At 38.0% G+C, this 22140-nt stretch overlaps 1 protein-coding gene across 1 annotated transcript; it reads left to right on the forward strand.

Moving 5' to 3' along the window:
* The first annotated feature begins 18207 nt into the window (after positions 1-18207).
* On the forward strand, positions 18208-20888 carry LOC146561880 (tubulin beta-1 chain). The gene is made up of 4 exons (XM_085293292.1): positions 18208-18366; positions 19321-19429; positions 19521-19631; positions 19714-20888. Exons 1-4 carry the CDS (start codon positions 18310-18312, stop codon positions 20772-20774), a joined length of 1338 nt encoding a protein of 445 aa, XP_085149418.1. The 5' UTR covers positions 18208-18309; the 3' UTR covers positions 20775-20888.
* The last annotated feature ends 1252 nt before the right edge of the window (positions 20889-22140 follow it).

Consider the following 22140-nt stretch of genomic DNA (forward strand, 5'->3'; position numbering starts at 1 on the left):
GTAAATAGTTCTTTCAAAATAAGACACACAACTACAACCATACATTTCACACCGGAGGATCAACTCTCGCGGAACGGTACCAAAAGACTCCTATTAGGGACCGCTCCTGTACAGGAGACACTGGACTAGATTGATTGACAATGGTCTACAGCAATCAGAACGCACAACACGATGTACTGTAAAAAAAAAAAAAAAATCAGCGAAACAGCAAGTGTCACTTTTGGCCACGAACAATTTAGGGCATGGTGAATTTTTTTGAACAAACCCAGAGTGTTAAAAAAAAAAAAAAACCCACTTAAAACCATTTTTATTTCTCAGCAGCATCAATAGTAACAAAAACGCAATTTAGTTTTCGCTGTCATAGTCGATTTAACTGAAGTTACGTGTTTCCGGTTACTGTGGAGCTCCACAGTGGCTGCAGCCAGGTGCTCTTGGGGGGTTATTTTTAGAACATAACACCCGCGATAAACGAGGGACAGCTGAGAAATATAGCATTTGAATCCCTTTTCTCTTTTGCTCTGAGGCGCGGGGAAAAAATATCGACAAGTCGATGAACATCATTTACAGATATATTGGGTAAATACCCAAGACATCTATAGAAATGTAAATCGCCACTTGATTCATTCATTTGCTTTTGGACCGTAAACCAGGCGCGAATAGGACACCGGAAACAAAGCTCCCCACAGGAGTTTCCGCACCGGAAGTAGCATATGCTAACGTGCACATAGTCAATTCTTCAAAGCAAGCATTCTAACAAGAGTGGTTCCTGTATCAGTGGAAAAACTGCAGCTCATGGTTGATACAGTACACCGACTGGGGAAGAAAGACAATGCAGTGAGCAACAAGGTGCCAAGACCAATCATCATACAGTTCAGCATGAGGACGGCAAGGGATGAAGTATGGAGGAAATCCAAAGAGGCCAGGGTCTGCAAAGAACTGAACATAAAATTTAAAGAAGACTTCTCCAAAGAAGACCGTGAAGCTCGGATCAAGCTGTGGCCCAAGGTGCAGGAAGCTCGAAACAACGGCAAAAGAGCATTCCTAAAGGAGGGTTATGCAATAATAGACGGTAAAAGGATCGATCTGTGAGATGCACTTGAAGAAGTCACTACAAGTTAACCATAAAATGTGGGTATGTGTGTGTGTATATATATGTTTATATATACATATCTGTTAAAAATACACAAATAAAAAATAGGAGAGGGTCAAAAAGCAAAGTCGTAGTTAAACGTGGGCTATCCAGAGCTAAAATTGCCGCATATATAAAGAGGTAGTACTGTGATAGGGTCGGAGTACTGTTATGATTACATAGGTAGGACACTAGGCTTATTCCTGCTTCAAGCACTTTTTTTTTCTTCTAGTAAGTGCCAAGGAAGCCGTTACTGTTCTTGTTTTGTATTTTGTTCTTGCGTTTTTTGTTTTTGTTTTTTCTTTATCTTATAGATGGCTGTTCTATTAAGTTCCTTAAATGTTCGAGGCTTAAAAAACAATGTCAAACGTAAGGCCATGTTCTTATTCTGCAAGGAAATTAAGGCAAACATTTTGTTTTTACAAGAAACACATTCTGGTAAGGAAGAGGAAACATTTTGGAAACATCAATGGGGAGATAGTATTCTTTATTCACATGGTACTACTCACTCAGCAGGAGTTATGATCTTATTCAACAAATTTGCAGGGAGAGTTATTGATCATAAAAGCGACGGAATGGGGCATTGGATCATGGTGTTGGTAGAAGTCTGTGAACAGAAAATTATTCTTATTAACGTGTATGGATACAATAACAGGTCGCTAAATAGAAATATGATGTCTAACTTAAGTAAATTCATTGCAAAGTGGAGTACTACATATGGTTCTACCCAGGTGATAACTGGAGGCGATTTTAACCTGGCTCCTAACTCATGGCTTGACAGACAACCACAAAGAGGAAATCAACCAGAACACGATAGCATTACTTGTGACTTTTGTACGACAACCAATATGATCGATTATTGGAGGATGACAAACCCAAATACGAAGAAATATACTTGGTTTAGTCCATCAAATAAAAACGTATGTTCAAGATTAGATTATTGGCTTGTCTCCCAAACAGTATCATCATATGTTACGAAATGTGAGACCCAGTCAACCCCACTTACTGATCATTGTCTGACAAGTCTCTTATTATCTCTACGTAAACAACAAAGATCTGACAACATATGGAAATTTAACAATAGTTTATTACAAAACGAAGACTTCTGTAAACAAGTTAAAGAACTTAAATCAGAAATTAACAATATGAGCATGACTAATGTCAGTAAATGGGAATGGTTTAAATATAATGTGAAACAATTAGCTATAGAAACGGGAAAGAAAGTGTCTGCCCTACGCGTATGTGAACAGAAAAATCTAATTGAACAAATTCATTTATTATGTGGTAAACCCTGTATGACTGCGGAAGAGTCAGAACGCTTACAATCTTTACAAAATAAGCTAGATGAGGTGTACTTGATTAAAGCTAAAGGAGCATATGTAAGGTCTAGAGCCAAGTGGATTGAACATGGAGAAAAAAATTCATCTTATTTCTATAGTCTAGAGAAGCGTAGACAAACAAAGAAAAAAATAACTAAATTGAGTAAGGATGGTACTATAATTGAGGAACCAAACAAAATAAGTGAGGAAATTAACATGTTCTATAGTAATCTGTATAAATCAAGAACTGAAAAAGAAAATGCAGATATCTTTTTTGATATGATTAAAGATCAGGTTAAAAAATTGGAAGAGGATGATAAAACATGGTTAGAAGAAGATTTGAAAATATCCGAATTAGATACAGCTCTAAAACAAATGAAAAATGGAAAATCGCCTGGAATTGATGGTTTAACGATTGAATTTTATAAAACCTTTTGGCAAGACATTAAAGATTTGTTATTTAATGGCTTTTTGGATTGTTTAAAAAATGAAGAACTATCCCCAACAATGAAAACAGGATTAATAACCTTATTACCCAAACCAAACAAAGATTTACAAATGCTAGACAATTGGAGACCCATAACACTTTTATGTAACGACTACAAATTATTAGCCTTAGTATATGCAAATAGGCTTAAAAGCGTCTTAACCAAATTGATTGATGAGTGCCAATCAGCGTTTATTAAATTCAATAGACCATAATTTTTTATTTAGATCTTTAGAACTTTTTGGATTTGGAAACAAATTTTGCAAAGTGATCAAACTGTTCTACAAGCAAATTTATAGTTATGTTTCGCTCAATCCAGGCATAACATCTAGGATAGACATATTCTGTGGAATTCGACAGGGTTGCCCAATTTCTCCAAAATTATTTATTCTTTGCACTCAATTAATGGCTTACCTCATTGTGAACCATTCAGACATCGAAGGAATAAACATTTTTGATATTGAACTGAAAATAAGTCAGTTTGCAGATGACACAGTAATATTTTTAAAGGATAAATCAATACTCGAGAAAGCATTGAATGTCATTTCAATTTTTTCTAAAGCTTCAGGCTTGTGTCTGAACCTAAAGAAGTGTGAACTTTTGCCACTTTATGATTGTTTGGAAAATAGCATGAGGACGATTCCAGTGAAAAATGAAGTTAAGTATCTAGGCATCTATTTAGACAAAGACATCAACACTAGAGAATCAAAAAACCTAAAAGACAAAATTGATGGCATGTCCAAAACACTAAATCATTGGTTGACGAGAGATATTACAATTTTTGGACGCAATCTATTATCCAAATCAGAGGGCGTCTCAAAGATGGTTTATCCAGCATACTCACTATACATTACCCCGAAAAGCATTAAAAAGATTAACTCTATAATCTATCAATTCATTTGGCGCAATAAAACACATTACATTAAAAAATCACAACTTGTCAAAGATTACGCTAAAGGTGGTATAAAGTCAATTGATTTTCAATCAATGGTTGGAGTTTTTAAAATAAACTGGATAAAAGCCTTCCTCTTGAAACCTGACTCCATATGGTTCCATATCCCAAAAAATATTTTCAAAAAGGTGGGAGGGTTGGATTTTCTCCTGAAATGTGGTTTTGATATATTGAAGTTGCCTGTGAAACTGTCAGAATATCATAAGCAGGTCTTGTCTTATTGGAAGATGGTGTTTGCCCATAACTTCTCACCACATTGCTCCACCTTGTGGAATAACAGGACAATTACAATTAATAAGAAGTCATTGTTTATTAAAGAGTGGTTTGAAAAAAACATAATCTTTATAACAGACTTACTTGATGAAAGGGGTCAGTTTCTCTCAGTGGGTGTTTTTAATGCTAAGTTTAACATTCAGTGTTCCCTTAGAGAATATGACAAGGTTTGTAAGGCAATCCCCTTACCTCTGTTGAGTTTGATTCAAGGTTATTTGTATTACTCTAAGGCACAAATTAGTCTACCTTCTTTAAATCTAAACCAGATTCCTTTGACGGATAAAAACTGTAATAATAAAACCATGAACAAGATATTTAAAAACAAATTATTTCACGACTTTAACAGTAACACAAAACTAAAAGGGAGTAATATTAAAATAACGAACAAATATACGCACTTTTTAAAATGGCCTATCCCCCCCAAAGTCAAAGAAATGCAATTTAAAATAATTAATGGATATTACCCAGCAGCTGAAATGCTTAAAAAAAGGTTTGGGTTTGAGGTAGAGCCATGTGGATTTTGTTCACAAAATGCGGAAAGTATTGATCATTTGTTTTTTTCCTGCTCAGTAACAACTGACTTTTGGCAAGATCTAGTAGACTGGTTGAGTATAAGAATAGATGGGATGACCCCACTGACTCTAACACAAGTTTTATATAATAATGGTGATCCATCTAAGGAACTGTCCATGCTACACAAGGTGGTGATAATTATGGGCAAATACCACATACACAAATGCAAATGGCAAAGTAAAAGACCTTCCCTAACTGTATTGAAAATTGAATTAAAATCTTTTTTGTCATCTTTAGAATTACTGAGGGATTCATGTAAAGAGGCTGCTTTGATATGCGACAATGGGACTCAATCTCTATCCTTTTAATGATTGTGTTTTTGGTGTACTAAGTAAGCCACATGTATGTTAAAGTGTTCGCAGAAAGGAAACTGTTATATGTCATAAAAATGGCCTTCATATATTTATGTATATGTATATATGTGTTTTTGTTTTGTTTTGTTTTTTTTGTTTTTTTTCGTTTGATTTCTTATTCAACCTTTTCAAGATGTTGTTGCACAAATGTTGTCTCCCAACGAGAGATTGTAATATGTGCATAAATTTAATTAAAGTATTAAAAAAAAAAAAAAAAAAAATTCTTCAAAGCAAGCTTTCGGTTCGTGAGGGTAAACGAGATTCAGCGTTCAGCGATTACTGCCACCTTCTGGATGTAAGAAGTATAGCCTTCTTATTCACTTAAATGCTATGTGATCAAGTAACAAATTAGTATTTGGTACAGATATTAACAGACACAATTATGTAGACTGTTAGAAAAATATATTTTTTTAGTTTAAGCATTCATTTTTTGAGTATACACTTTACACTGCAGAAAAAACAAGAAGCAGGAAGAAAAGCAGGCACAGATGAGAGGTTTGTATATGAAGTAAAGCCCATTTGAGCTTTTTTACTTGACTCCTCGTGTTCAAATTTTGTTTATAAGATTTTGTTTTCTTCCACTAAGAAAAAAAAACATTTAAAGCACCACAGTGGCAACCTGACATCACACAGAAATGTCACATATTAAACTGAAGCTCTGCAGAGAGGGCAATCATAAGGAAGCAGTTCATTTAATTTGTAGATTCGAGCTGCTCTTCACCTTTTTGCCCAGCAGGTGTCACCAGAGAGGACTGTGTTGAAAAGCTTCACGTAATGAACCTTTTTACAAGCTGCACAAAGCTTCATTTGGCCATCATAGCAGCTGTGGCCTCTCTCGTTCCCGTGTCTTGTTCTTTGTCTCTACAGTTATGAGTTTTGAGCGCCATGCCTTTTTCTTTTACAATCCGGTGCGGACCTCCTTCTTCTTCTCCTCCCCCTCCTTCGTTTTCTTCTTCTTCTGTTTTAATGGCGGATGTTAAACACTTTTTGGATGCATTACTGCCACCTTCTAGATCAGCGAATGGATTACAATCTACCGCACCACCACTATATTCTTTTTAAAATTCCCCTTTCTTTCCACAACATATCAACAAAAACTGTATCCCCTTAGGCTCTTTGAGGTAATACTCTCATCCTTATCTTATTCTTGTTCTTGTGAAGGTTTCTGACTAACACCTCTCTCATGGCAGTATTTCTTACCATCTAAGAAAATATATGCTCTGTTGAAATTCATCTGCAATAATCCCAATAACCTGAAGCATGTTTGCTAACTATTTTACATGTGCCATTTAATCCTGTATGGCCAACTTTCATCCGTGATATAACATCCTCTTGTTTTTATTTATTCTGTGACATATTATAAAATCACCTTCTTTCTTTTGAATATTGTAATAATATGTAGCCCTTACTTCCCTATCCCATTCTTCTTGGCATTTGTTTTTAATATGCAACTTAACTTCAGTTTTGCTCATTTTTACATTAAAATCTAACACGTTTTTATTTGCTGAACATTTGCAAATTTATCAGCCAACCTGTTTCTCTCTGTGCCAATATGTGCAGGAACCCACATTAACTTGACCACTGTACCATTTCTTTTTATCCTGAAACTTGAATGAGTTTTTTCTAATGCAATGTCTGGTCTTGGCTCTGACTGCATATATGAATACGTGTTAAAGTGCTACTTGAGTCTGAACATACTAAAACCTTCCTCACTCTCCTCTACCAAATCTAATGCCATCAGAATTAGCATTAGTTCTCCTGTATAAACTGCTAAATTGTCTGTTATTCCTTTATTTTCCACAATATTTTGATCTGGAATAACAAAGGATATACCTACTCTACTTTCGAGCATTTCAGAAGCATCTAATGATCTTGATATATTCCAAATATTCCCTTTCCATGTATTTACCCACCTCTTTACTGTCTGTCTCCCTTTTGAAGCAAATGTTAGTCAGTAACTTGTCCAAGGATCCGTGGTGGAATCTCTGCCCCTCCAGGATCTTAATATATTTAAAATCCTTTTACCCTTTTGTTATTTATCTGCATACATTTTCCATGTAAGTTTATATTTTTCTATAATGTCCTCATATAATTTAACATTAATATGAAGATTTGATTTCTTATTTGAAAGACCACAACTTTTTTTGGATGATGAAAATCTAAATCCCCATGCTAATGCCCAAGACTCTAAATTGTATAAAGCCTCTTGCAATGTTGCTTTAATGAATTCTTTATTTCTTCCCTTCTTCCAAATAATCCCATCATCTGCAAATAGCGAGATACCCATGGACTGTATTGCTAAAAAATATAATTGATCATGATAGTAAATAAAACTGGACTAATTATACTGACTTATGAATTATTTAAAAAAATTAAGACGGACTTTTGCGAGATCTCGCAAAACAAACTCGGGATCTCGCAAAACTTTTAGCCACATTCTTCGGACGCCGGCTCGAAGTCGACCGGGAGGTCGAGGCATGATGTGCCGGGAAAGCGGTGTTCCTCCCGGCTGTAGTGGGTCTCGACCTCCCGTTAGCTCGAAGCTAACGGAAGAATGCGGCTAACACTTTTGCGAGATCTCGCAAAAGTTTTGCGAGATCCCGAGTTTGTTTTGCGAGATCTCGCAAAAGTCCGTCTTAATTTTTTTTTCTCCCATGTCCCCTGCGGGGCTCAGTAAAATATGCAATAACTGATTTGATCTTTGCCAAGAGTTGTTTCCCCAGATTTCTTTGATGACGTGTTTAATTCTGACAAAGAAAACTTCATATTTATTATGTCCTCTCTACCCTCTTCACCTTAAAGTATTTCAATATTTCCCTGTGAGGTTGTTCCTATTATTATTATTATTATTATTATTATTATTATTATTATTAATAATAATAATAAATAATCCTTTGAATTACCAGGCTTTAAAAAAGGTACACCAAACCCTGTCTAATGATTCACAGTATTTTCTCCAATCATCCCTTTTAGCTTTCTTTATGATCCCTCTAACCTTTGCTAGTTTCCCTTGTTTTATTGCTCATGTACATTCTTGTGCCCATCATGGTACAAACCTTTTCTTTTTGTTCCCACGACTTTTAGAATAGCTCGGCTACATAAGTTGTACGAGTTCAATTCATTTATTGGTTTATTTAAATCCAGATTTTTCAAATAACCCTCACTCAGCACCTTAAGCTTGTTCCAATTTCCTTTTCAAATTTCCACTTTCCCTGTGCGTCTGTTCCTCTGATAACAAAAATCGGATGGTGATCACTACCTGCTGTGCTAGCTTTGAATACTCTCCAGCTTCAGATTGTGGAACCAACTTAAGACCAATTGTTGATTCCTCACAAAATCCATCCGTGTACCTGATCCAATATTTTAAATGACCAACTCCTTATTCTCAATTACTCCTTCTAATAATCCCCTATCACTCTCATCCCGAGTCTCCCATAAAGTGTAATGTGAATTAACTCTTTTTCAAATGGGATTGATTGTAGCTTCTCTTTTTCTAACTGCCTACACAAATAATTCCCTCATTTGCCCATCCTACAGCACTGACGTCTAACTCCTGTGTTGTATTGACTTGTATTGACTAATGTTGTGAGAAGCCCCTCAGACGAGCCTTCCCCATGTCTAAGATCAGCCTGCAGTCCTGTATTCCTGTAGTATCTCCTGTTATTAATTTCTTCAATTTATCGAGATCTTCTCCCACAGGAATGCCTGAAATCAGTCCTCTCGCTCCTGTTTTTATTCCCTACTGTAGCCCACACTACATTCATATCTTCACCGTTTGAAAGCCCACCACCACCACTTGCCATTCTGAACCACTCTCAGTCCAGATTATCCCAAAACCCACCATAAAAAAAACATTAGTGGTCAGCCCGGTCCGAATCTTCAAGGCTTCCTTCTTGGAGGTTGGCAGACAACAAAAATACAGTTGGTCCAGTCTTGGACCAAAAATACAAAAAAAAAAAAAATCTCTAATCTTCCATAAAAAGCAGTATATGTCCTGATAACATGCTTTCTTAACTGACGCCTCCCAATGTGCCTTTCACAACCTGTACCCCAACAATGGATTGGCTTTTCCAGCCTTTCATTGGGTTACTCAGATTTACCAATTAGCCAGTTGTAATTCAGAGAAACATGTAGTCCAGCAGAATATTCAATTTAATCTAAAACAGTTTAAATGTTTACACAATAAACAAAGCTCTAAAACAAAAAAATCACACCAAACTAATATTCTGCCTTGTGACAACAATGCGGCAGCTTTAAGTTTGCTTTAAGCAGGAAGAAAAGATTTCAAGTTCACTGATTCTGATCCTACTGCATAATTTTCATCTCAGCGACTGACAGGTGCGCATGCAGATGTTTGACGATTGGGCCTTTCCCTATCACATCTTCATTCATTGTTCTTCAGTGACATCCACACTTCCATACCAGAGACACCTGCACTTAGAAAAGCTAGTACCTGAAATGCTCAAGTGTTCTGCTGTATCAGCCAGCTTTATGTAAACGATGTGGCAGCCTGTGGAGGCCAGTACATCACTAAGTTGTATGTTTTTCTATCCGGGTATGGTTTTACTTCACTTGCATGTGTGTTTGAAAAACCAGATGCTTTCGAGATGGTAATGACAGTTTGATGAACATCCCCAAACAAGTAACTGAAGTGCACTGAAATTCTCTGTTTTAAAGAGGCTATAGAGACTGTGTTATCTCTCTACAGATCGTCTAATGTGGCATATTTCAGCCTTTTCCTCACCCAGTTTCCTTTTTGCCTCTTGACAGCCATGCTTCCGCTAAGACCATTTGTGATAAGGCCTGCCACTTTTTCTTTTGTCCACTGCCTTTCCAGTTTCTTCACATTGTTAAAGTACACACTGCAGAGCATGCAAAGAATGTGCGATTTTTTGGAACAGCCCTTTAGACAGCAAAAATCTTTGGGATTTTTCATAGATTCAGCTAAAAAAATGGGAACAAATTATGTGTTTTTGTGCTGCTAGAAACAAAGTACCTAAAGATACTATTTAAAATGGATCCTTTGTTAATTTGACTGTTATTACAAATTCACCCCTTGAGTTGTTGGCCATTTCATGCTTGAGTCGTTCATAGTTCAGTATTAAATCACTTAAAAAAAGATTCCTCTAAAAATGGTCAGCTAAAAGGAAGCTGAGGAGCTCCCTCGAAGTAAAATATAAAACAATTGGGTTTTATGTAAAAACGTTTCTAATAAAATGCTTAATCAGTTACACATTAGTTTTCCTTTAAAAATAATTCCAAAAAGCACCACAAGATGGCAACATAACACAAGTGACACGATTCACCTGCTCTGTAAGTTTCAGGGAGAGAAGACCACAACCCTATCAGTTTGAAGATTAACAATAAAAATTAAAAAAAAAAAAAAAATCAAGTATCACACTCTAATTTTACTGGAAAAGGGTTAAACACAATAGCATTTTTAAAAAAAATTCTTAAGATTTTTTTTTTGTTCAGCTTATCTTTGCTTCCCTGCACATCCAAGCATTTAGACTTAGAGAGACTTAGAGCTTTTTATTGTCATTGTGCAGTTTCTTGCACAGCGAAATTGGGTAGCTGGACCACAATGGTGTAAAAGTAAGAAGAAGAGAAACCAATATACAACGAGGGGGAAAATAAAATAAAATAAAAAGCAATGTATATGTATCCATATATGTGAGTGAAACTATGGTGTATGTGTAAGAAACAGTAAAACAGAAACATGTGGGTCTGTATACAAGGGCAGTTATATAATATAATAAATAAATAAGGGTGGAGGGGCTATGGTCATTTATGGTGGAGATGGTAGCTCTGCTGGGACCAAAATATTGCACATGAGCCACAAATATTGCACATACCAAGGATATTGCACAGAACACGGAAAGACTGAGATATTGCACATAGATGAACAACAGCAGTGTCGATGTGTTGGGGAAGTCTTTACACACTCTTAGTTTGCATTAAGAGTTCTGACAGCCCACAGGAAGAAGCTGTTCTTTAGTCTGTTGGTTTTGCACTTGCAGTTATTTCTGCCTTTAATCTCAAACAAAACCCTTTTTACAGAAGATCAGATGATAAATACACCTTATACCAGACTGTTACCTTAAAGAAGAAGATTTAGGTCAAATTTGATGTGAATGGAATTTGTAACATTTTAACACAGGTGTGGCATACTGATGGCAAACATCAAGCAACAAGCTGTCAGTTATGGGATGTTTGGCAGTACAAGTGTAAACTGTTGGTTTTGTTTTTAAAAAAGGATAATGAAAATGATAAATATATGTGTAAAGATTAGCCCAGAACATGCTTAAAAACACAGTGACCGAATCCATAATACATATAAACGCTGTATTCATGTTAAAAATCAGAGATTTTGCTCAGAGCCACAGTGTATATAAACGGTGAACTACTTCCATGTCTGAAATATTAGTCTGAATACGCACCAGTACTGTCATGGTGACAGTACTGGTGAGGAAAATTAGCAGATAAGAATGAATATGCTCTTTGTCTGCCTGATTTGCTTCCTGCCACTGTGAAGGTACAAGGTACAAGTGATATGCTGAAAAAACTTGTTGTCATCAAAGAACTGCAGGTTTGATCTCAGTGATGTATCCTCATGGAAGAGACTCATGATGTAATACAAGATCAAAACTAGAGTTGACCATTTTATTCCAAGTTATGAAGCAGTGACAATAAAATATTTGGTGATCAAACGGACAAAGGGAGCCCTCTTGTGGCCACAGATTCTCAGAAACGAGGCTTTGAAATAGAAGCGAGCTCCACCTCCAGACACAAAGAAAACCTGATTGTTTAAAGCTTCCTTTGTAACTTACTCTTTGATGACCCAGATATTTACTGCTGAATAAAACAACAAAGGAGGAAAGTTGTTTTGTTTTGTTTTTTTAATGTAGGCATCATCTGTTTGTGCTGTGGTTTTACCTTTTCTATCAACACCTGCTGTGGATTTCGGGCATGCATGTAACAGCATTATGATACTTCTTCAGTTATTTCACTGTGGTGAACCCTTTGATTTTATTTGCACAATAATCACTGTATGCTTTTTCTTTGTCATCTTTGAACCTCTAATCTTTTCCCTGAGTCATCTGGTTTATGCATTTTATGTAAACCGAGCTGCTAGCAGAACTAAAAAGTGGTAAATTTACTGAACATAATGCAATTAGGAGAGAGTCTGGGGAAGTCACACACTTTGTGCATACTGGTGATTTTTGTGTAAATCAATTTGTATTTTGTTTCCTAAATAATTTTATTAAAATACCATATGGAAATTTTTTGGGTCAAGAAAAACCTCAATACATCTAATCTAAACTTTGTCTAATTATCTAATCTATCCAAGTACAGCCGTGTAAGTGCTGCTAATGTAGATGACAGTGTTGCAGAGCTGAAGACCTGTGACTAAAGTGTAGATTTATTTCATGGTGCAGCAAAGGCAAGTTTTTCACTCATAGCAGTAGATACAGTATGCTATCACAGTATAGCATACCCCAGTACAACACAGTGCAGCCAGCTAGGCCCACAGCACCATTATCCCGCTGGTATATTTTTGTAACGTGATATCCTCCATGAGCAGGGTGGGTGGATGTGCTGCGGACTTTCCCTGGACCATACTGACCATCATTAGCTCTTAATGTGGTGAATGCCGGGATGTATTAGCATCAAATGGACTTCCTGACTCAACTCTCTGGAGACAGGCGAACAGATACAATGCTCATGAAGGCACATTACACATGAAGGGAAAAATCAAAGGTTGGATGCATTTGTCCCTGTCTTATTTAGATACAGGGAAAACATTTCCTCCTGTTTTAAATGTTTGAATTAGCCCACATTAGAAGCGTTTCGAGCATGAAGGGTCTTCTTAAAGTCAGGCCATCTCAATAAGATTCAAAACCTTCATTTAGTTTCTCTTTATTGTTCGTTTATTTATTTGTTTTGCTTTTTCAGCAATGGTTGTAATGGGACATAAACCGTTAAAAAAGTTCAACTTTCATGTCATCGATCCACATAACATTTTCATCAAAGTCTTGGGGATCATCAAGATGTTTTTTCTGGAAAATGTCAGATGAGCCTTTTTGTTCTTTTTTGGTCAGCAGTGGTTTTTCCTTTAGGACTCTCCCATGGATCCCAGTGTTGCTGCCCAGTCTCGTTATTATTGTTCAACACTGAGACAAGGAAGCCTGCAGTTGTAGTTGTTCTGGGTTCTGGTTAATGGCTTTCATTATGGGTTGCTTTAGTAGCAAAGACTTCTGTCCGTCCTTCTACACCAACGCCTCAGTCCTTTCCAGACTGACAGAAGTGTCAGTGACTTTGAGTCTCATCTGTTCTTTAAATCAGGGCGTGATGTCACAGGCTGGGTCTCTGACCCGGCGCTCTGAGTTCATTTTGTATTTGTCTCATTTTAGATTTGTGATTAGTTTGTGTCATTCCTATTTAGCTTTAGTTAAGGAAAGGCAGTTATTATTTATTGTTTCCTTGGTTTCTATGTTTGAGTTCTTGTATCGTTCATCACGTGTTAGGTCTGTTAAGCTTGTCATGTCTAGTTTCAGTGTTTCCTGTTTTATTTTGAAGGAGTCATGCGTTCTTCGTTCATTGTATTTAGTTTCACTTCCCCTGTCCTGTCATTAGGCTCATGTCAGTCAGCTGTTCCTCCATGTGTTCCCACTTCCCCTAATCACCTCCTGTGTATTTAAGTCCTGTGTTTTCAGTGGCATTGTCAGATCGTCTGCTTTGTTTGCAAGCCAAGAAGTTGTGGCAAGTTTCCTCATGTCAAGTCCATGTTCCCGTTGTAGGTTTTTAGATAATTTAGCTCACCCAGTTTAGTTTATTGTTAGCTTTGCCTCTTGTTTACAGTTATTTTGCCTGCCTCAATCAACGGCTCGTTTTCTGTTATTCAAGTCATGTTTCACATTTTGTTTTCGTCTGCATTTGGGTCCACCCTTCACTCTACACACAGTCAGCCCTGCTGTTTGTGACACGTGATTTGTTCTCTTTGGAGATTTTTTGGTCTTCACTTTAGCAGACAGGCTGTATTTAAGTAATTTCTTGATTCAACAGGTCTGTCACATATAGAAAGATAACATTCACAGTGACTTTAATGGCTAATTTTAGAATCTCCAATTAACCTAATCCCATGCATGTCTTGACTGCATGGGATTAGTTCTTTTCAGAGAACTTGAAAAGAACCCAAGCAGACACAAGGATAACATGCAAGCTCCACAATGCATCGCCTCAGACTGGATTTGAACCCAGTGTCGCTCTCTTATTAATGTTATGATATGATTCATATATTGTATTATTGCATGTTTATATCTTTTCACATTTCACTTCTAAATATGTTTGTATGTAGTGGATGTTTCCAGAAGTTTATTCATTTTATCTAAAAAAATTTTAATTTATAACTGGCCCTAATATTCCCAAAACCATCATTAGGAATGGTATTGGAAGAGTGGCTGTGAAGAAGTCATTCTTACGAAGCAGAAACAGTGAAAAAGGACTGAGATATACCAAAATACGCAAGATCTAAACTTAGAATCAGTAGTACCAGGCCTTATGGAGTGATACATCCAAATTAGATATTTGATCTCCAAAAAATTGCCAGTATATACAAAAGACATATTGGACAGTAGAGATGTAAAACAATGCGTTTGTGTAACCAACTGCCTCTGAGAAGGTTTGGAGTTTCATATCAGGCAGTGATATTGTGGATTTTGTCAGAACTGATGGAATCATTAACACTGTTGAAGAACAAAGGTGGTGTTTGTGTGTGTGTGTGTGTGCATGACTCAAGACTTATGCACAGTACTGCGCATCTCTGTAAAAGTCTATGCTGTCTTTTTTCCCCAGCTTAGTCAGAGTTGATTTCCCAGGGTTTTTTTACAAAGCCACTACAGGGCGTAACCCATAGTGTGTGTGTGCATGCGTGCGTGTGTGAATGTGAGGCCTGAATGGGCTGTGGTGAGACTGACTGGCTGAATGCTGCTGCAGTGGGAGGCAGTAACCTGATAGGAGAGTGAATCAGTGTATTTCTCAGCAGAGGCAGAACATTAGTCCAGCTGTTCCTGTCTAACACCATCTTCTCCGATAGCCTACTTCCTACTGTGTTTGTGAATTTCTGTATCTGTGTTAAAGCTGCACAAAACTGGTGGAAATAATGCTGTCAGTATCTTATATTGACAGCAATACAAGATATAATTCAATATAAGTCATGCATGGTTCATATACACTACATTTGTAAATCATTTCTGACCTGTTTTTATTGTACAACTTGTTTTACATTGAATACCAGCTTATTCTTTAGAATATTAGTTCCTAATGAACCAAACATGGACAAAAATGTAGACTAGAGATGAAACGAATTCACGTGGCAATAGAAACCAAGTGATTTTATTCAGACAGCAGAAACTGTGAAGACTAACACAGACAGAGTTGTTAAATCATCGTTTAACAGAGTTATGGTTTATAATATTTTTAGCCGCTCATTGCTGGTGCTGGATCTCTGGAAAAAGAAAGCTCAGTTTCATTTCAGTCATGTAAACCAGGAGGCCCTAAACTCGCATCCCCATCTTCAGACACTGAAAAAACGTTATGTCCCACAGCTTCTAGTGTCTGTTAACAACAAAAAAATAACTTCAACACTGAGCTTTATTTAAATAAAGATGCAAATGATTAGCACAATACATTTGTAAGCTTTAGTTCATTTTCTCTTAAAAAAGCTAAAAGTTCTTCATCTGGTTTTCCAAGAACCAGATTTAGAAACATCGTGTCACAGAATCCATGTATCCTGGGTTGGGCTGTGGAAATGACTTTTTCTAAGACCATATTACTGAAACGAGCTGATTCAAAATTCTGTTGCACTGGACTCTATACTGTGGAGACTGCAAATTAACATACACAGTTGCATACACAATATGTTCTGTTAGACAGTGACAGTTGTGTTTTATTTCTGTGTGCGTGCGTGTGTCTCCCAACTGCATCTGTCTCTTTAATTTAATATTGATCTGGCTACTGGAGGCTGAATGCTGCAGTGTGCTGAGACATGCTGAGTCATAGAAATAGAAAGCCACAAATCACTGAGTGCACACACATTTCATGCCCCACCAAAGAAAGAGATCAGTGAATAATTGATAAGTAATTGCACACAGGCAATAAGAACAATAATGACCCAGATCAAAAAGGATACAGAATTTGCTTTATTGTAATGATCTGGTATCTGGTTGATCTTATCAGAGCCTGGAATTACTGAGATACTGAGGCCATTAGTCCAAGTTGTTTTTTCTCCCAGCAGGGCCCTACCCAGCCAAACATAATCTCCCTCTAAAAACCTTCGATTATAATTATTATTATTTTCTTCTATGCATTTATTGTTTTTACTCCAAACAGAATCTACAGTCACACACATTATTCTTCAATGGTGCAATTCCAGATGTGGATTGGAGCTAACTGTTAAATTAATAATGTTAAACCTACTCTTCTTTCCCAGTGTGATTCATTTTAAGATTATTTAACAACAAGTAAAAAACTATAATTAAACAATAAGTAAAAGCAAAACCAATAAAATGATCCTAGGTGAGATCTGATCTTTGGCCTCCAAGTCAATAGTCAAGCGTGAAGGTTTTTCCAGCACGTCTACTCTGATCAAACATCAGCTAATGCAGGATTCAACCTTGTCAATTTGATTTCACAGAATTGAAGCCATAAATTTACTGATAAAAGTTCATGGTACAAGGCAGGGCCGAACTGGGTACATCTCCATGTTGGTAACTTCCTGCAAATACACCAGAAAACAACAGCCCTCTGCTCAGCTATGAGAAGCTAACTGCTCATTTGTTTGTATCCTGCCATACTTTCTCTGATGTAGCTCTGCCATTGCGCAAACAGAGAAGGCCTTTGTGTGTCAGATTACAACACATACAATGCATGAGAATAACCTATATTGTATGATTTAAGCACAGCAGAGTCTGCTTGTACTCTTGTCCATCCAGGCCCAGGGTGAATGAAAACAAAATTAGATTTAAATAATAAGTGATATAAAAACTACTCGACTATCATAAAGGCAGCACATCTGTAAAACATTTTGTGAAGAACTGAGGCCATCCCTGTGTCTGCGCCACAGTCACATTGGCCCCTTGACATCCAGATTATCTATTAATAAGCATGTGTGCTCTCATTTGCTTTTACTCATTTAAAGCACCCAGTTCCAGATTCAACATTTTGTGGTTTCACCACACCTTTTACACCCATTATTGTGAGAATCAACAAGAGGAAAGAGCTTCATAAGATGAACACCAGAAACTTGCCGTAAAGTGCATGTTGCTTGTTGTAAAGGTATAAGAGGCTGGCTCTTTGCCCTGAATCAGTACTCTACATCATTGTTTTATTAATAATGTGCTAAAAATGTAAAGGGACTGCAGGTTTCCCATTCCAGTTGTCATTATGTTGATAATCCTGTAGACTTATTGTTCTAATTGTTCCTAAATGTAACGATTATTTTCTTTACTTGCTGCTACTTCACACATTAATGCATTCTTTATAATAGTAGTACGGGTTTACAGCACGAAATCCACTCATAAACCAGTAGAAAAGGGAAAGAAAATGGTAAATGAGATCGCAGAATCCAGCTGGATCTGTCTACACCCAGGCCTCAGACAGGCATAACTGAAAATCACTGCCCAGCCCTCGAGTAAAAAGCAAGGCGTCTGAAAGCCATGGTTAGCTCTACTGCGACAGCTTCCGCTAGATTTCTGATAAAATGGTCAGCCACGTGGACTGTTGCTGCTACTAGCAGCCCACTCGGATGACTGTTTTATATCCTAATGAATCGAAATGCTCTAATTTACTCGATGAGATGAAACCTCTAGCTGTCTGCACTAGCAGCTAACACTAGGATGTCAAAAAATAATCCCTACAGTGTCGCATTTTCTTTCCACCATCACGAGGAAGTAGGTCAACGTCTACAGATTAGACATTAGTCATAGGTTTGAGATGAAAATGATAGGCAGACCGGTTAGACCAATCAGAGATTAGCACATGAACCTTTGATTGGTTTACATTTGTGTCTATAAAGGAAGTGTTCGCTTATAAGCCAATAGGCACTTGCGTTGACGCCTTGAGGGCGTTTCCTGGACGTATAAAGTAAAGCGTTGAGGCATTCGGTACGCACTTCAAGTGAACCAAAGTCTGTCGTTGTAAGTCGTACGCTAACTCCAGTAAATATGAGGGAAATTGTCCATCTTCAGGCCGGCCAGTGTGGAAACCAGATTGGTGCCAAGGTTAGTGACAATATGTGTCATTTCAGGACGTTATTAAGTTGCATTATTTACGATCAACGTGTTCTTTGCACCAGAAGCCTGTGCATTGTGCTCGTTACGTCCCAGAAGCCACACCCTGGGAATATCAACGTGTCCTACTTAAATGTTGGCTAAGAAATTAGTAAACTATAGACATAACTATATTTTGAGAACTTTGTAGGACCGTAATATATCGACGTCTAATTAAATAAAATGGAAAAATAAATGTAATGTTCAACAGTTTAAAGATTTCCCCGCAACCCTTTGTTTTTGTTACTTAGATCAAAGAAAATTGCTGATTAAACTGAATGGTAACTCTAATTAACGTTTTTACGTCGAATTGACGGAAACTGAACTTGGCCATTGTTCTCTTGGTGTATGCTGCACTGCGGAAAAAAGGGAAGTAAAGCTAAGGATTGTCGACTGAATACGCAAAGCCTTAAGTAAAACAGCCCTATAGACTAAAAGATTGCTGGGTTTGTGGGTTAAACTATAATTTTAAACATTTTGTCACATAAGTCGGATTATTTTTATTTATTTTATTTAATTGCAGTTACCGGCTTCGTGCGGCCTACTTCGTGCTTTTGCTGCAGCCCGGCTTTTTGCCTGTAGTGGGCGGTTAGTGACGTAGCAAGGAATGTTCGAATTCATAACCATAGCAGCCAATGGCGTATGAGACCGCGCGCGCCTATGGCAGAACGGCGGGAACTTGTCGACCATTTTAAACTGAACGTCAAGAATCAGGCGCGTGGCTTCATCCATGTTTATGATTTGTAAATGTAACCCTAAATCACATTACTGCAACATCAAAACCACAGAATGTTAAATATAGTGTAGTGTGCCTCTTAAAAGAACAATAGACCAGGATGAGATTGCTCTATTAAGTCACTTTTTTTTTTATTGCTCCCTCATTTTTGCCTTTTGTATTTATTTTAGTTTTGGGAGGTGATCAGTGATGAGCATGGCATTGACCCAACTGGCACTTACCATGGTGACAGTGACCTGCAGCTGGACAGGATCAATGTCTACTACAATGAAGCATCAGGTAAGTACATCATCCATACACCTGGGCCTAGGGCTGTATGTGGGTTTACTGATATTTAACTGGACTTTTATTTATTTATTTTAATAATTAGGTGGCAAATATGTGCCCCGTGCTGTCCTTGTGGATCTGGAGCCAGGCACCATGGACTCTGTGAGGTCTGGTCCTTTCGGCCAAGTCTTTAGACCAGACAACTTTGTTTTTGGTAAGTTGCATTATATTATGTCAAAATTTCTAAATTACGTTGCACTATGGTTACTAAGTTTAGTCTGGATTTGTTTATGCAGGCCAGAGCGGTGCTGGTAACAACTGGGCCAAGGGTCACTACACAGAAGGTGCAGAGCTGGTGGACTCTGTCCTGGATGTAGTGAGGAAGGAGGCAGAGAGCTGCGACTGCCTGCAGGGCTTTCAGCTCACACATTCCCTGGGTGGCGGTACGGGATCTGGTATGGGCACACTGCTCATCAGCAAGATCCGTGAAGAGTATCCTGACCGCATTATGAACACCTTCAGCGTGGTGCCTTCCCCAAAAGTATCAGACACAGTTGTTGAGCCCTACAATGCCACATTATCAGTTCATCAGCTTGTAGAAAACACAGATGAGACCTACTGCATCGACAACGAGGCCCTCTATGACATCTGCTTCCGCACCCTTAAACTCACAACCCCTTCGTATGGTGACCTCAACCATTTGGTCTCTGCAACTATGAGTGGCGTCACCACGTGCCTCAGGTTCCCTGGACAGCTCAATGCTGACCTTCGCAAGCTGGCTGTAAACATGGTGCCATTCCCTCGTCTGCACTTCTTCATGCCAGGCTTTGCTCCTCTCACAAGCAGGGGTAGCCAGCAGTACAGATCACTCACTGTACCAGAGCTCACCCAGCAGATGTTCGATGCCAAGAACATGATGGCTGCCTGTGACCCACGTCATGGTCGTTATCTGACGGTGGCTGCCATCTTCCGTGGGCGCATGTCCATGAAGGAGGTCGACGAGCAGATGCTGAACGTGCAGAACAAGAACAGCAGCTACTTCGTCGAATGGATCCCCAACAACGTCAAGACTGCAGTCTGCGACATTCCTCCCAGAGGTCTCAAGATGGCGGCCACCTTCATTGGTAATAGCACGGCAATCCAAGAGCTGTTCAAGCGCATCTCCGAGCAGTTCACTGCCATGTTCAGGCGTAAAGCTTTCCTTCACTGGTACACTGGTGAGGGTATGGATGAGATGGAGTTCACTGAGGCAGAAAGCAACATGAACGACCTGGTGTCAGAGTACCAGCAGTACCAGGATGCTACTGCCGAGGAGGAGGGCGAGTTTGAGGAGGAAGGTGAAGAGGACCTGGCTTAAGTTTACTGTTGCACAGCTGTTAAGTCTGTTTCCCAGTTGTCTGTTCAGTTCACTGAGGTGTTCTCCTGTCTTGTTGTGTCTTGTCATTGTTCTGAATAAAACTTAAAAGACATATTTCACGTTTCTTTTTCTTTTCCTAACTAACTTAATATTTGCAGATGCTCTACACTGTATATAAAGTGTAGTTTCTTGACAACACTGTAGTCAGTGCAACAGTACACAAATAATTTTAACTAGCTTAGTTTATACAGTATTTTTGATGAAAGCTGGCTCTTAAACTGAATATAATCTTCAAATGGGCTTAAAAAATGCAACTAACAGATCATGATGAGCAGTTTCACTATTAATTTGCATTTTCCAAGTCTCACCAGTTGCAGAAAGTGCTATCTCTGCCGAAATGGCTGTGCTGTCTACATTAATGTGAAAAATATCACTTGTGAGAAATTCACAAGAAGCACTAAATACTTTATTGATGTACTTGTGTAGGTTTTTTTTTTTTAAGTCAGTAGGGGGCAGTGTTGGCTAAGACATTCTCTTCCATAAAATGTAGGTGGAACCTTGTCCAGCTGGCAAACCAGGTCCTGCTTTTCCAAAAAGTGATACACAAACCCACACTATCAGGGAGGAAAAAGGAAGTGTTTAAGTTAAATACTGTAATATAATATGGGCTGCCAATATAAACTATTTTTAAAGGCACCTGTTTCAAATGCACAGCCTTCATCTGTGCACAAACCCCCAGCCTCAGAGGCAAATGAATCTGTTTCTGGCAACTTCACATGGAAATCAACCAAATGTAAGACAATCTCAACAGAATCCAAAAACGACGAAGGCAGTTAAGAATACAAGTCACCTGAAAACCTGAAATTAGCTTCATCTGAATCAGGCCCGAAAAACGTTATTTTACTTTACTTTGAAGTGTTTTTTTTGTTTTTTTTTTTTTTGATAAACTATGTTTGTAACCTTTTTCTTTTCATTTTTAGTGGGTGGATCTCCGTGTTCATATAGAGTCTAACGATTAGCCTTTACACAGAGGATAGCGTTAAACAGCTGTCCCAAGGACATAACATAGACTGAGTCCTCTAAATGTTTTACTGCTGTTTTGACTTTGCTTTCACCAAGGCTGTAGCAGAAACAACCTGAATTCACTGGGACAATCTGGACATAAGCACATGTGTGGTATGTGGGAACATGAGATAAGACTCTTCTAATGGGTTGTTCCCCATGGCCTCAAGATTAGTCATCACAGAGCAGAATAAAACCCAAATTCTAATAAAAAAGGAAAAACTCCCTTTGAACAGGAAGAAACCTCCAGCACAGGGGCAGTGAGGGAAGTGAGACACGACCAAAGCACACTGTATGAGAGAGC

This window comes from Mchenga conophoros, linkage group LG12 (genome assembly GCF_057382185.1).
Source record: "Mchenga conophoros isolate Kocher_MC1m ecotype Shallow Benthic linkage group LG12, M_conophoros_male_GT1.1, whole genome shotgun sequence".
In the NCBI taxonomy this organism is placed as follows: domain Eukaryota; kingdom Metazoa; phylum Chordata; class Actinopteri; order Cichliformes; family Cichlidae; genus Mchenga; species Mchenga conophoros.

Bases quoted from the DNA above. Each gene is read 5' to 3' on its own strand.
- LOC146561880 (XM_085293292.1), top strand. From the start codon at position 18,310: ATGAGGGAAATTGTCCATCTTCAGGCCGGCCAGTGTGGAAACCAGATT. The intron at 18,367-19,320 runs GTTAGTGACAAT...TATTTATTTTAG, and splicing joins GAAACCAGATTGGTGCCAAG to TTTTGGGAGGTGATCAGTGA. The intron at 19,632-19,713 runs GTAAGTTGCATT...TTGTTTATGCAG, and splicing joins ACCAGACAACTTTGTTTTTG to GCCAGAGCGGTGCTGGTAAC.